General features: G+C 47.8%; 1 protein-coding gene across 1 annotated transcript in view; it reads left to right on the top strand.

The window, feature by feature from the left end:
• Positions 1–15475, top strand: part of F2 (coagulation factor II, thrombin) — a 98777-nt gene that overhangs the window by 70710 nt on the left and 12592 nt on the right. Inside the window, exons 8-12 of the mRNA XM_068261660.1 lie at positions 740–844; positions 4350–4476; positions 5046–5213; positions 7685–7858; positions 11519–11697. Of these exons, the coding sequence (XP_068117761.1) occupies positions 740–844; positions 4350–4476; positions 5046–5213; positions 7685–7858; positions 11519–11697 (753 nt within the window). The remainder of the gene's footprint in view (positions 1–739; positions 845–4349; positions 4477–5045; positions 5214–7684; positions 7859–11518; positions 11698–15475) is intronic.

The raw sequence follows: 15475 nt of genomic DNA, 5'->3' as shown, positions 1-15475 counted from the left end.
TCACAATCTAACCCTACCATAGTCATAGTCTAATGTCCTACCATATTATTATTATTATGTATTTATATAGCACTGACATCTTCTGCAGCACTTTACAGAGTACATAGTCATGTCACTGACCGTCCCCAGATGAGGGGGTTGGGGTGGAGGCAATTAACGTATCGGTTTGCTTTTAGGATGTGGGAGGAGCTCAGGGTGCATGGAGGAAATGAACTCAAACACGAGAAGGACATACAAACTGCATGCAGATAGTGTCCTGACTGAGGCTTGAAGCTGGGACTCTAGCCTGGCAAGGCGAAAGCACAACCACTATGCCTCCAAGCATTGCATAACATTCTCTCCATATTTGCATTCAGGGCCAGATTTATACATTTTACCACCCAAGGCTCACTGTCAATCCCACCGCTTCCAGTGTGTCTACCCCGGTCATGTTCTCCCCTGTCCTGTGCTCCCCTGTCATGTGCTCCCCTGTCCTGTGCTTCCGCCATCTTGTGCTGTGCTTCATTGCTCTGCCCTGGGGAAGCAGCACGGCTGCGGATCAAGTCTGTAACCCCACTTCCCGCCCGTTGCTTCCGTGTTCCCTAGGCCATGGATTTTTTGGCCTTGCCTCAAATCCGGCCATGTTTGCACTGGTTATTTATGTATTGATGTGCATGCTTTGCTTATCCATCACCTTCTCCTCTTATGACTACCTTTATCATCCTGCTGTGTCACTGGGCCAACCCCCTGTTTCTGGCAGACAGCCCCCTTGATGAGGAACCGCCCCCCATCCAGGCAGGCCGCACGGACACTGTTGAGCACCAAACATTCTTTGATGTGAAGAGTTTCGGTCTGGGAGAGTCAGGTAAGAGAACCATTCTTCTGGGGAGCACGGGCAGAATTGAATTCTGATACACGCCTACACTCACCTTCTTACTAGTATTTACCCGCCTGTTACAGATATATAACACGCAGGATAGGCACAAAGTAACAGCTTATACTGTACATACTGGGGGTAGCAAATATCACCACATGCTGCAGCTAGTTTACTATCAGTACAGGCACAGAGTAACAGCCTATACTGTACATACTGGGGGTAGCAGAGATCAGCACACATTGCAGCTAGTATACTATCAGTTCAGTCACAGAGTAACAGCGTATATTGTACATACTGGAGGCAGCAGGGACCAGCACATGCTGCAGCTAGTTTACTATTAGTACAGGCACAGAATAACAGCTTATACTATACATACTGGAGGCAGCAGAGATCAGCACACACTGCAGCTAGTTTACGATCAGTACAGGCACAGAGTAACAGCTTATACTGTACATACTGGAGGCAGCAGAGATCAGCACACACTGCAGCTAGTTTACTATCAGTACAGGCACAGAGTAACAGCCTATACTGTACATACTGGGGGCAGCAGAGATCAGCACACGCTGCAACTAGTTTACTATCAGTACAGGCACAGAGTAACAGCTTATACTGTACATACTGGAGGTAGCAGGGACCAGCACACACTGCAGCTAGTTTACTATCAGTACAGGCACAGAGTAACAGCCTATACTGTACATACTGGGGGTAGCAGAGATCAGCACACGCTGCAACTAGTTTACTATCAGTACAGGCACAGAGTAACAGCTTATACTGTACATACTGGAGGTAGCAGATATCACCACATGCTGCAGCTAGTTTACTATCAGTACAGGCACAGAGTAACAGCATATACTGTACATACTGGGGGTAGCAGAGATCAGCACACACTGCAGCTAGTTTACTATCAGTACAGGCACAGAGTAACAGCCTATACTGTACATACTGGGAGTAGCAGAGATCAGCACACGCTGCAACTAGTTTACTATCAGTACAGGCACAGAGTAACAGCATATACTGTACATACTGGGGGTAGCAGAGATCAGCACACACTGCAGCTAGTTTACTATCAGTACAGGCACAGAGTAACAGCATATACTGTACACACTGGAGGCAGCAGAGACCAGCACATGCTGCAGCTAGTTTACTATCAGTACAGGCACAGAGTAACAGCGTATACGGTACATACTGTGGGTAGCATAGATCAGCACACACTGCAGCTAGTTTACTATCAGTACAGGCACAGAGTAACAGCTTATACTGTACATACTGGGGGTAGCAGAGATCAGCACACACTGCAGATAGTTTACTATCAGTACAGGCACAGAGTAACAGCTTATGCTGTACATACTGTGGGTAGCATAGATCAGCACACACTGCAGCTAGTTTACTATCAGTACAGGCACAGAGTAACAGCCTATACTGTACATACTGGGGGTAGCAGAGATCAGCACAGACTGCAGCTAGTTTACTATCAGTACAGGCACAGAGTAACAGCTTATACTGTACATACTGGGGGTAGCAGAGATCAGCACACACTGCAGCTAGTTTACTATCAGTACAGGCACAGAGTAACAGCTTATACTGTACATACTGGGGGTAGCAGAGATCAGCACACACTGCAGCTAGTTTACTATCAGTACAGACACAGAGTAACAGCTTATACTGTACATACTGGGGGTAGCAGAAATCAGCACACGCTGTAGCTAGTTTACTATCAGTACAGGCACAGAGTAACAGCTTATACTGTACATACTGGGGGTAGCAGAGATCAGCACACACTGCAGCTAGTTTACTATCAGTACAGGCACAGAGTAACAGCATATACTGTACACACTGGAGGCAGCAGAGACCAGCACATGCTGCAGCTAGTTTACTATCAGTACAGGCACAGAGTAACAGCGTATACGGTACATACTGTGGGTAGCAGAGATCAGCACACGCTGTAGCTAGTTTACTATCAGTACAGGCACAGAGTAACAGCTTATACTGTACATACTGGGGGTAGCAGAGATCAGCACACACTGCAGCTAGTTTACTATCAGTACAGGCACAGAGTAACAGCTTATACTGTACATACTGGAGGCAGCAGAGATCAGCACACACTGCAGCTAGTTTACTATCAGTACAGGCACAGAGTAACAGCCTATACTGTACATACTGGGGGTAGCAGAGATCAGCACACACTGCAGCTAGTTTACTATCAGTACAGGCACAGAGTAACAGCTTATACTGTACATACTGGGGGTAGCAGAGATCAGCACACACTGCAGCTAGTTTACTATCAGTACAGGCACAGAGTAACAGCTTATACTGTACATACTGGGGGTAGCAGAGATCAGCACATACTGCAGCTAGTTTACTATCAGTACAGGCACAGAGTAACAGCTTATACTGTACATACTGGGGGTAGCAGAGATCAGCACACACTGCAGCTAGTTTACTATCAGTACAGGCACAGAGTAACAGGTTATACTTTACATACTGGGGATAGCAGAGATCAGCACACACTGCAGCTAGTATACTATCAGTACAGGCACAGAGTAACAGCTTATTCTGTACATACTGGAGGCAGCAGAGATCAGCACACGCTGCAGCTAGTATACTATCAGTACAGGCACAGAGTAACAGCTTATACTGTACATACTGGAGGTAGCAGAGATCAGCACACACTGCAGCTAGTTTACTATCAGTACAGGCACAGAGTAACAGCTTATACTGTACATACTGGGGGTAGCAGAGATCAGCACACACTGCAGCTAGTTTACTATCAGTACAGGCACAGAGTAACAGCTTATACTGTACATACTGGAGGCAGCAGAGATCAGCACACACTGCAGCTAGTTTACTATCAGTACAGGCACAGAGTAACAGCCTATACTGTACATACTGGGGGTAGCAGAGATCAGCACACACTGCAGCTAGTTTACTATCAGTACAGGCACAGAGTAACAGCTTATACTGTACATACTGGGGGTAGCAGAGATCAGCACACACTGCAGCTAGTTTACTATCAGTACAGGCACAGAGTAACAGCTTATACTGTACATACTGGGGGTAGCAGAGATCAGCACATACTGCAGCTAGTTTACTATCAGTACAGGCACAGAGTAACAGCTTATACTGTACATACTGGGGTAGCAGAGATCAGCACACACTGCAGCTAGTTTACTATCAGTACAGGCACAGAGTAACAGCTTATACTTTACATACTGGGGATAGCAGAGATCAGCACACACTGCAGCTAGTATACTATCAGTACAGGCACAGAGTAACAGCTTATACTGTACATACTGGGGGCAGCAGAGATCAGCACACACTGCAGCTAGTTTACTATCAGTACAGGCACAGAGTAACAGCTTATACTGTACATACTGGAGGTAGCAGAGATCAACTTTTGTGCGACCCTCTCTGAGTCTGTATACATGAACCTGGTGACGTTTTCTCCTCGCTGATCGTGTCACTTTCTCGCCACTCCTCTGGGATCTCTTTGCAGACTGCGGTCTGAGGCCTCTGTTTGAGAAGAAGAAAGTCGAGGACAAGAGTGAATCGGAGCTGCTGGCGTCCTACATCGATGGCCGCATTGTGGCAGGAGAAGAAGCTGATCGGGGCAGTGCACCCTGGTAAATGTTGGGCACCTAACTACTTCATGATCTCATGAATTATCTCCCATTACCTGGTGTCACCGCCACTACCCAGAGATGGACTATAAACCCAAATCCACCTCCAGTACCGTAACTGCCACTGCCCACATATTAGTCTCCAACAGGCCCTTATATAATATACTATTAAGTATCAATATCTCCCTAATGGTGCCCATACACGTACAATAAAAACATGGACTATAGCATTGCAGCTATAGCCGCGCCACCAACTGGCGCTACGCACCTCCCTGCATGCGCCCGGATGATCTGCTTCAACTGCCACTACCTGGTGTTTGGCGATATCCGGCCCTCCCGCCATAGTCCCTGCTGCTAGCCTGCTACCCAGAGTTCAGCTACAAAGTAGCGATCTGAGGCGCCGCCGCTAGTAGCGGCTCAACTTGGGTCCCACACGCCATCACCGCTAATTTAAAGAATTAACATTGACGCCTATGGCGGCGCCCAATTTCTGGGCCACAAATCATGCCACGTTACCTGCTCTGTCGGCACTTGCCTCCATACTCTCTGATCTCGTTCCTCTGTGTGCACAGGCAGGTGATGCTGTTTAAGCGACAGCCCCAAGAGCTCCTGTGCGGGGCCAGTCTGATCAGCGATCGATGGATACTGACGGCCGCACACTGCATCTTCTACCCGCCCTGGGACAAGAACTTCACTGTGGACGACCTGCTGGTGCGGATCGGAAAACACTATCGTACAAAGTAAGACAGCGCATCAGTGTACCTGCCAACTAGGTTGTGATAACCGTCATTTGTCAGGTGCTTCTAGTGGACATTCTTTTGGACCTTAACCCATTCGCGTTCCGTCGTTTTCACTTGAGAAATGTTCACCTCCCATTCATTAGCCTATAACTTTATCACTACTTATCACAATGAACTGATCTATATCTTGTATTTTCCGCCACCAATTAGGCTTTCTTTGGGGGGTACCTTTTGCTAAGAGCCACTTTAGTGTAAATGCATTTTAACAGGAAGAATAAGAAAAAAATGGAAAAAAATAGATTTCTCAGTGTTCAGTCATTATAGTTTTAAAATAATACATGCCTCCATAATTAAAACTCACGTATTGTATTTGCCCATATGTCCCGGTTATTACACCGTTAAAATTATGTCCCTATCACAATGTATGGCGACAATATTTTATTTGGAAATAAAGGTGCATTTTTTCCGTTTTGCATCTATTACTATTTACAAGGAGGAACTTCAGTAAAAATAATGTAATAAAAAGTGCTTCGTTTTTACAATAATTATGTATAAATGATTTAGTCAGTGTTTGCCCATTGTAAAATGTTTCCTCTCCCTGATATACATTCTGACATTTATCACATGGTAACATTTTTACTGCTGGCAGCCAGGTGATGTCAGTGGAAGGAGATGCTGCTTGCTTTTTTAGCATTTGAAAACAGCTGTTATTTCCCACAATGCAATGAGGCTCCCACAGTGTGATGTCAGAACCATGGTCCTGACACCACACTGTGGGAATGGTTTCAACACAATATCAGCCATAAAGAGCCCCCTGATGTTCCCTTTGCGAAAAGGAAAAGATTTCTCATGGGAAAAGGGGGGATCAGCTACTAATTGGGATGAAGTTTAATTCTTGGTCACAGTTTCTCTTTTACCTGTTCTGGACCATAGGCTTACACCCCACTAGTGACCAGGTTATTTTTTGCAACTCAGGCCACTGCAGCTTTAAAGGCTCACTGTAGTGGCCTGAGTTGATCCTCCCTCCCCCCCCCCCCTTTTCTGTCCACCAACAGAAAGCTCTGTGTTGGTGGGCTCTGATTGCTGCTGCCCTGTTTATTATTTGTTTGTTTTTTAATAAATTTGTCTATTTTATTTTATTTTTTCCTCCCAACCCTCCCTCCCCCGGCCAGCCAATGACAGCGATCAGCTGTCATAGGCATCAATGTGAATAGATGGCAGTTTTGCCGTCTAACAGTCTCCTAGCAGCGATTTCCGCTGGGAGACTGATGATGGAACGGGGATGCGTGTGCAATCTCCGCCTCCAGGACTTTATGCCAGTTGGCGTTAGGCGGTCCTGGGGGAGCCGCTGCGTTCACGATAATTGGCATGAGGTGGTCGGCAACAGGTTAAAAGGGGGGGGTGTTCCACCATCAAAAAATCAAGTAGCATTTTTTAGATCACTGGAGTGCCATTTATGTAGGTAATAAAAACAGCTTTGTAAAAGTAATACCTTTTAACGGCTTGAGGACCACAGGTTTATACTCCTCTAGTGACCACTAACCAGGCCATTTTTTACAATTCAACACTCTGCAGCTTTAACAGTGCGCTGCACAGACATACAACTTAACACACAAATGAATCTTGCCCCTTTTCCTGCCACCAACAGAGCTTTCTGTTGGGTGCATCTGATTGCTGCTGCAACTTTTTTTTTTTTTAATTTAAATGTTTTTGGGTTTTTTTGTTTCCTTCAATAAAAATGTCTTTTTTTTATACCCCCTTTCCCACAAGAAATCTTTGCATTTTCTCAAATAGATCATCAGGGAGGTCTGTATGGTTGATATTGTGGTGAAACCCCTCCCACAGTGTGATGTCATGGCCATGGCCCTGGACTGTGACCTTGTTGCATTGTAGGAAATAAAGGTCATTACAGGAGGCAACTTCATTTTTCTGTGGGTTACTGATGGGATTACCTCTCCTTCTCCGATTACTGCTGTTGCTCAGGGCTGGCTCTACCATTGGGGCAACCTGGGAGATTGCCTCAGGGCCCTGAGCCAGTTGAAGATTTGTAGATCAGAGAATGCGGTTCTCCTTTCCAATCAGGTTTCGGCCTATCAAGTCTATGCTGTAGCGCACTCGTTTGAGTGGTGGGGTGAAATGACAGAGGGGGGTAGCTCAGTAGGTTAAAACAAAAAAATTCTAGGGAAAACATAAACATTACTCGAATCCACATTCTACCCCAACCAGGATCCCGAAGGCAATATTCGCTTTCCATACTCAGGTGATACTACAACATAATAGTGCAGTGGATTTCAAGATAGTTTCCTGCTCTCAACCCGACCTGTTTCGCCCTCTTGGCGTCATCAGGTGTATATAGGGGGGAAGGGGGATACCACTACAATGCTTCCGCTGGGGGGCCCTGGCCACTGAAGTTACGCACCTGACCATGACCAGATATTGACAGACGTGCGGGGTTCTGTTTTTCCATTTAGGTACGAGAAGCCGGATGAAAGAATTCTGCAGCTCCAGAAAATTATTGTCCACCCCAAATACAACTGGAAGGAGAACCTGGATCGAGATATTGCACTGATGCAACTGCGAAGACCTCTGACCTTCACCAACTACATCCACCCCGTGTGCCTTCCCACCAAAGAGATAGTACAGAAGTAAGTGGCACTGTCATGGCAAGCGTAAACTCCGCCCTGTACATCTGCTGCCCCTTTGATACTTGGTTAGCTATAGGTAGAGTTGGGCCGAACCTCCGATTTTAGGTTCGCGAACCGGGTTCGCGAACTTTCGCGGAAGGTTCGGTTCGCGTTAAAGTTCGCGAACCGCAATAGACTTCAATGGGGATGCGAACTTTGAAAAAAAAAAATTATGCTGGCCACAAAAGTGATGGAAAAGATGTTTCAAGGGGTCTAACACCTGGATGGGGGCATGGCAGAGTGGGATACATGCCAAAAGTCCCCGGGAAAAATCTGGATTTGACGCAAAGCAGCGTTTTAAGGGCAGAAATCACATTCAATGCTAAATGACAGGCCTAAAGTGCTTTAAAACATCTTGCATGTGTATACATCAATTAGGTAGTGTAATTAAGGTACTGCTTCACACTGACACACCAAACTGTTCACTGAACAGAACAGGTATGCAGTGGCGGGTTCACTGAACAGAACAGGTATGCAGTGGCGGGTTCACTGAACAGAACAGGTATGCAGTGGTAGGTTCACAGAACAGGTATGCAGTGGTGGGTTCACTGAACAGGTATGCAGTGGCGGGTTCACTGAACAGAACAGGTATGCAGTGGCGGGTTCACTGAACAGAACAGGTATGCAGTGGTAGGTTCACAGAACAGGTATGCAGTGGTGGGTTCACTGAACAGGTATGCAGTGGCGGGTTCACTGAACAGGTATGCAGTGGCGGGTTCACTGAACAGGTATGCAGTGGTGGGTTCACTGAACAGGTATGCAGTGGTGGGTTCACTGAACAGGTATGCAGTGGCGGGTTCACTGAACAGGTATGCAGTGGTGGGTTCACAGAACAGGTATACAGTGGTGGGTTCACAGAACAGGTATGCAGTGGTGGGTTCACTGAACAGGTATGCAGTGGCAGGTTCACTGAACAGGTATGCAGTGGCGGGTTCAATGAACAGGTATGCAGTGGTGGGTTCAATGAACAGGTATGCAGTGGTGGGCTCAATGAACAGGTATGCAGTGGCAGGTTCACTGAACAGGTATGCAGTGGTGGGTTCAATGAACAGGTATGCAGTGGTGGGCTCAATGAACAGGTATGCAGTGGCGGGTTCACTGAACAGGTATGCAGTGGTGGGTTCAATGAACAGGTATGCAGTGGTGGGCTCAATGAACAGGTATGCAGTGGCAGGTTCACTGAACAGGTATGCAGTGGCGGGTTCAATGAACAGGTATGCAGTGGTGGGTTCAATGAACAGGTATGCAGTGGTGGGTTCACAGTACAGGTATGCAGTGGTGGCTTCACAGAACAGGTATGCAGTGGCGGGTTCACTGAACAGGTATGCAGTGGCGGGTTCACTGAACAGGTATGCAGTGGTGGGTTCACTGAACAGGTATGCAGTGGTGGGTTCACTGAACAGGTATGCAGTGGCGGGTTCACTGAACAGGTATGCAGTGGTGGGTTCACAGAACAGGTATACAGTGGTGGGTTCACAGAACAGGTATGCAGTGGTGGGTTCACTGAACAGGTATGCAGTGGCAGGTTCACTGAACAGGTATGCAGTGGTGGGTTCAATGAACAGGTATGCAGTGGTGGGTTCAATGAACAGGTATGCAGTGGTGGGCTCAATGAACAGGTATGCAGTGGCAGGTTCACTGAACAGGTATGCAGTGGCGGGTTCAATGAACAGGTATGCAGTGGTGGGCTCAATGAACAGGTATGCAGTGGCAGGTTCACTGAACCGGTATGCAGTGGTGGGTTCAATGAACAGGTATGCAGTGGTGGGCTCAATGAACAGGTATGCAGTGGCAGGTTCACTGAACAGGTATGCAGTGGTGGGTTCAATTAACAGGTATGCAGTGGTGGGTTCAATGAACAGGTATGCAGTGGTGGGTTCACAGCACAGGTATGCAGTGGTGGGTTCACAGAACAGGTATGCAGCCAGACAGGAACAAGTTAAGCCTAACTAATTTTTCCCTGAGAGACAGTCTGCAGCAGCTCGCCCTACTCTCACTAACGCAGGCAGCACACGAGTGACCGTAATGGCCACCGCTGCCTGCCTTATATAAGGGGGGTGGGGCTCCAGGGGCTAGTGTAGCCTAATTGGCTACACTGGGCCTGCTGACTGTGATGTAGAGGGTCAAAGTTGACCCTCTATGGTGCATTATGGGGCGAACCGAACTTCCGCAAAAGTTCGCCTGCGGGACGCGAACGCGAACCACGAAAGTTCGCGTGGAACCGTTCGCAGGCGAACCGTTCGGCCCAACTCTAGCTATAGGTAGGAAGAGATCGCCCCCTGAAGGATTAATGGCGGGTACAAATGAGCTCAAATTTTCTCAAATGTCAGATTTGCATCCAATTTTGCATTTTCCCTTGAATTGCAATTTCAATGTTAAACACAGGCTCTATATTACTCAGATACATCCCTGCCTCCTCTTGCAGGGACGCTTGTACTATTGCCACGTCTCCTGCAGGGAAGCTCACACTGTTGTCCAACCTACTGCAGGGAAGCTCACACTGTTGCCCTGTCTCCTGCAGGGAAGCTCACACTGTTGTCCCACCTCCTGCAGGGAAGCTCCCACTGTTGTCCCGCCTCCTGCAGGGAAGCTCACACTGTTGTCCCACCTCCTGCAGGGAAGCTCCCACTGTTGTCCCGCCTCCTGCAGGGAAGCTAACACTGTTGTCCCACCTCCTGCAGGGAAGCTCCCACTATTGTCCCACCTCCTGCGAGGTAGCTCACACTGTTGTCCCGCCTCCTGCAGGGTAGCTCACACTGTTGTCCCTACTCTTGCAGGGAAGCTCACATTGTTGTCCCACCTCCTGCAAGGAAGTTCCCACTGTTGTCCCGCCTCCTACAGGGAAGCTCGCACTGTTGTCCCGCCTCTTTCAAGGAAGTTCACACTGTTGTCCCGCATCCTGCAGGGAAGATCACACACTGTAAGAAACTTGTCCCACCTCCTGCAGGAAAGCTCACACTGTTGTCCCAACTCCTGCAGGGAAGCTCGCAATGTTGTCCCGCCTCCTGCAGGAAAGCTCACACTGTTGTCCAACCTAAGGCAGGGAAGCTCACACTGCTTTCCCTCCTCCTGCAGGAAAGCTCACACTGTTGTCCATCCTCCTGCAGGGAAACTCACACTGTTGTCCCACCTCCTGCAGGAAAGCTCACACTGTTGTCCCACCTCCTGCAGGAAAGCTCACACTGTTGTCCCACCTCCTGCAGGAAAGCTCACACTGTTGTCCTGCCTCTTGCAGGGTAGCTCTCATTGTTATCTCTCCTCCTGCAAAAAAAAAAAAAAAAAGGAAAGAAAAAGTTCACACTGTTGTCGCCCCTCCTGCAGGGAAGCTCACATTGTTGTCCCAGCTACTGCAGGGAAGCTCGCACTGTTGTCCCACCTCCTGCGAGGTAGCTCACACTGTTGTCCCGCCTCCTGCGGGGTAGCTCACACTGTTGTCCCTCCTCTTGCAGGGAAGCTCACATTGTTGTCCCACCTCCTGCAAGGAAGTTCCCACTGTTGTCCCGCCTCCTACAGGGAAGCTCGCACTGTTGTCCCGCCTCTTTCAAGAAAGCTCACACTGTTGTCCCGCCTCCTGCAGGGAAGATCACACACTGTAACTAACTGTGGTGGTTTTATTTTTAGGTTTCTTCAGTCAGGATTCAAAGGTCGAGTTACAGGTTGGGGAAATCTCCAGGAAACATGGACTTCGGGGGGTCCTCCACTCCCACAGGTCCTCCAGCAGGTTAACCTTCCTGTTGTGGACCAGCAGACCTGCAAAGCCTCCACCAAGATCAAAGTCACAGATAACATGTTCTGCGCAGGTAAGAGGCCCTTTCCTAAGACTTCAGTGTGGACAGAGGGACAGGGCAACTCTGGAGTGAAAAGAGAATATTGGCTTGGAAAAAGCCAACATACTGTTATTCAATTGTATTCAACGTATTCTTTTTCAGCTTTTTCTTAGTTATGTTGCCTTGAAAGAGGCAAAATACTGTTATTCGAATGAAACATTCTCAGCTTATTATTCTTCCAGACTGTTATTATTTCTTTCTGTTGGCCATTTTCTATACACTACTCCTCCTACAGTTTTAGGAGTGCAAACGCCATCCTTTTTACGCCTTTTTTACCCTATAGCCCAGTGGCGTAAAAATAGGGGCTGCAGACCCAAACTGTTATCAATGTGTGTTTAGAAAAGCCTTCAATGGGTCACTAAACAATGCCTTGGGGCGTACACACACTAGATTGTTGGCCGAGGGTGATCTAGTGTCTCTTAGGAAACTTGCCTTCTCAGTATTCAGGTAAGTTTTGGGGACTTCTTGCCCTCATTAACCAGCTGATTGGTGCAAAGTGTTTTTGATTGGTTGAATCACAAGTCATCTTTACAGTCTGCTGATACATGCCAGTTACCCACAATATTCAAACTACTGGGAGGTGAAGTGGTGAATATTGATTATCTTAATACACTGGAGCAAGAACAAGTGACACATATGCTAACCTAAAAATAAAAAAACACCTATATAAGTAGATAAATATTAGTTCTGCTTACATAACAGATGTATTGCGCTGTCCACATTATGATTCCTGTGAATTTTATAAAGGAACAGCAGAGAATCCAATTCTAGACCGTTTCCATCTTGGTTACCTTTGAATGAAGCTAATCCTGACGTCATTTCCTCCCTCACTCTTTTTTTCTCCTCTTGCTAATTGTGTATTCGTTACCCGCCCTCCTCCCAGAGTCTTCAGACACTCCCACTGAGGTCTATACCAGAAAGTGCAGTGTCTTTATGTTATTAGAAGGAGGGGGAAATAAAGGGAAGAGGAGGAATATTTTGTCGATCAAAAGACCCCCCTGCATGCAACTGTTTTGCTAGCCAATGGCAATTAAAGGGCCAGTACTCCTAAGGTATGTGATAACTCCAAACCATAACAGCAGAAAAAGTTTTGAAAGTTTTAGCATCTTTATCACTTAATACACTCAGACCAGTTGCTGTTGAAATTTGTTTTTTTATGGTGATGATACCGCTTTAAATAGTGGGATATATTGGGCTTGATTCACAAAAGGGCGCTAACTCAGTTAGCACGGCCAAAGCTTTTATTTATCGCGCAAAGTTTAGCGATGTGCGGTGCGCGTGAAATGTCACACCGGGTGCGACCAAAACGTTGCACCTGGTGCGCCGTAAACGTTGCACCTGGTGCGCCTAAGACATCGCATCGGGTGCGCCCGAAACGTCACACCCGAAACGTCACACAGTGCGACGATTCGGGCGCAGGCAGTGCGACCGCACAGCGCTAAACTTTGCGCGCGATAACTTTGCACGCCATAAAGGGTTTTGGGCATCCTAAGGGGCTTTTAGGCGTGCTAACTAAGTTAGCACCCTTTTGTGAATCAAGCCCATACTGTATTAGGCAGATAGTGGGCATTTGGCTCTTAAAGGTGGTGTGTTAGAAGCAGGAAAATGGGCAAATGTAAGAATCTGAGTGGCCTCAAAAAGGGACAAATTGTGATGGCTAGATGCCTGGATCTGAGCATCTCCAAAATGGCAGCAGGTCTTGGGGTGTGTCTTGTGGTGTGTATTGATTTAACATGGCATCAAAACGCAACGTCCCACTGTGAATCTAGCCTCAGAGGACAGGGCTGGAGTTCCCCGGCTGCTACAACATCAGACAGGGACTCCACAACCTTAGTAATATCAGACTGTGTACAGGGCAATGTACCCAAAATACCCCTGACGAGGACAATGCTTCACTGGACAAAGATTCATCACGTTTTATTTAGAGTGGACTGTAATTCTAAGACAGCTGCTAAACAGGTGAATATTACTGCAACACCCACTAAGGTAAGCAGTGCCTTTGAGTCCTCTGCTAGAGATATTGAAGCATCCAAAGTACCGGGTGAAGCATAAGACTCTGTGACCTCAGCTTCACTGAACAGGGTCACTGAACAGTCCATATTGCAGGGCAGAAACATGGAAGCACCTGCTGGACAGCATAATGATTCTGTGACCTGAGCTTCATTGGACAGAACTACTGCGCAATTCATGGTACAGGGCGAATTTACTGGAACATTTTCTCGACAAGGCAATGATTCTGTGATTTCAGGTTCACATAACAGATGCTCTGATCCATTCACAGAACTAGAGCGAGGTGTTGAAACAGGAAGATCAGGATACAATGTTTGCGCATCTGAACCACCGTTCAACTGTAAAATTGGAAAATTCAGATGCTGGGGTTCTAAGGTTACTAAACATGATTGCTGAGACTCAGAAACTGATGTGGTGCAACTATTGGTGTCTGCTGGATCATATGGTTTGCAGGATGCAGAAAACAAATCAGTAGGGATTTGTTTGTATTTTTTCGCAAAACGTTTTGCGATTAATTTAACAAATTTCAGAGGGTCATCAAAAACCCCCTCATTTTCATCAGCAACTTCCTCAGCCCAAGTTCTCATCTGGCTATCAAGCAGGTATAAGATAATAAACCTGGACTGCTGAAATGCTGTAGCTGATCTGAAAAAAGAACATGAATTCAACATTTTGCAATTCTGCAAGAAAGTCGGAAAAGACTTCTTGCCTCCATTATAACGAGTTAGAGAAGCAAGGTGTGCATCTCCTCCTGGTTGTAGGGAAACAAGGCTAGCAGGTGATGTCGTTGCTAGGGGCAAAACAGAATTAGCTTTTTTCTTTACAAAAGGTAATTGCTTAGGGATTCTCAGCATCCCAGGATCAAAGATGGAACGTCTTAAAGAGACTCTGAAGCGAGAATAAATCTCGCTTCAGAGCTCATAGTTAGCAGGGGCACGTGTGCCCCTGCTAAACCACCGCTATCGCGTCGCTAAACGGGGGTCCCTTGACCCCCAAACCCCCCACTGCGACACTTGATCGCAGACTTGGTCGCTCCTGGAGGCAGGGCTAACGGCTGCAGCCCTGCCTCCAGTCGCGTCTATCAGCGGCGCATCGCCGCCTCTCCCCCGCCCCTCTCAGTGAAGGAAGACTGAGAGGGGCGGGGGAGAGGCAGAGATACGCGCTGACAGACGCGCGTGGGGCAGGGCTGCGGCGGATAGCCCTGCCCCAACCAGGAAGCGCTCCCTCGCTGCACCGAGGGGGTTTGGGCGATCAGGGACCCCCGTTAAGCCGCGGGATAGCGGCAGTTTAGCAGGGGCACACGTGCCCCTGCTATCTATGAGGTCTGAAGCGAGATTTATTCTCGCTTCAGACTCTCTTTAAAGAGGAACTGTAATGACAAAACGGCCCCTGGGGGGTACTCACCTCGGGTGGGGGAAGCCTCCGGATCCTAATGAGGCTTCCCACGCCGTCCTCCATCCGTCAGGGGTCTCGCTGCAGCCCTCCGTGCAGCGGTGACGTAATATTTACCTTCCTGGCTCCTGCGCAGGCGCTCTGACGGCTGTCGGCGCCGAAGTAGGCGGAAATACCCGATCGCCGTCGGGTCTGCTCTACTGCGCAGGCGCAAGTTTCCGGCGCCTGCGCAGTAGAGCACACCCGACGGAGATCGGGTATTTCCGTCTATTTCCGTGCCGAAAGTCGCCACAGCGCCCCCGCTAGAGCCAGCAAAGGTAAATATTGAACTGACAGTCGGCACAGTCGC

This window comes from Hyperolius riggenbachi, chromosome 11 (assembly GCF_040937935.1).
Source record: "Hyperolius riggenbachi isolate aHypRig1 chromosome 11, aHypRig1.pri, whole genome shotgun sequence".
Taxonomy (NCBI): Eukaryota; Metazoa; Chordata; class Amphibia; order Anura; family Hyperoliidae; genus Hyperolius; species Hyperolius riggenbachi.
This window is presented reverse-complemented; position numbering and strand designations above follow the sequence as displayed.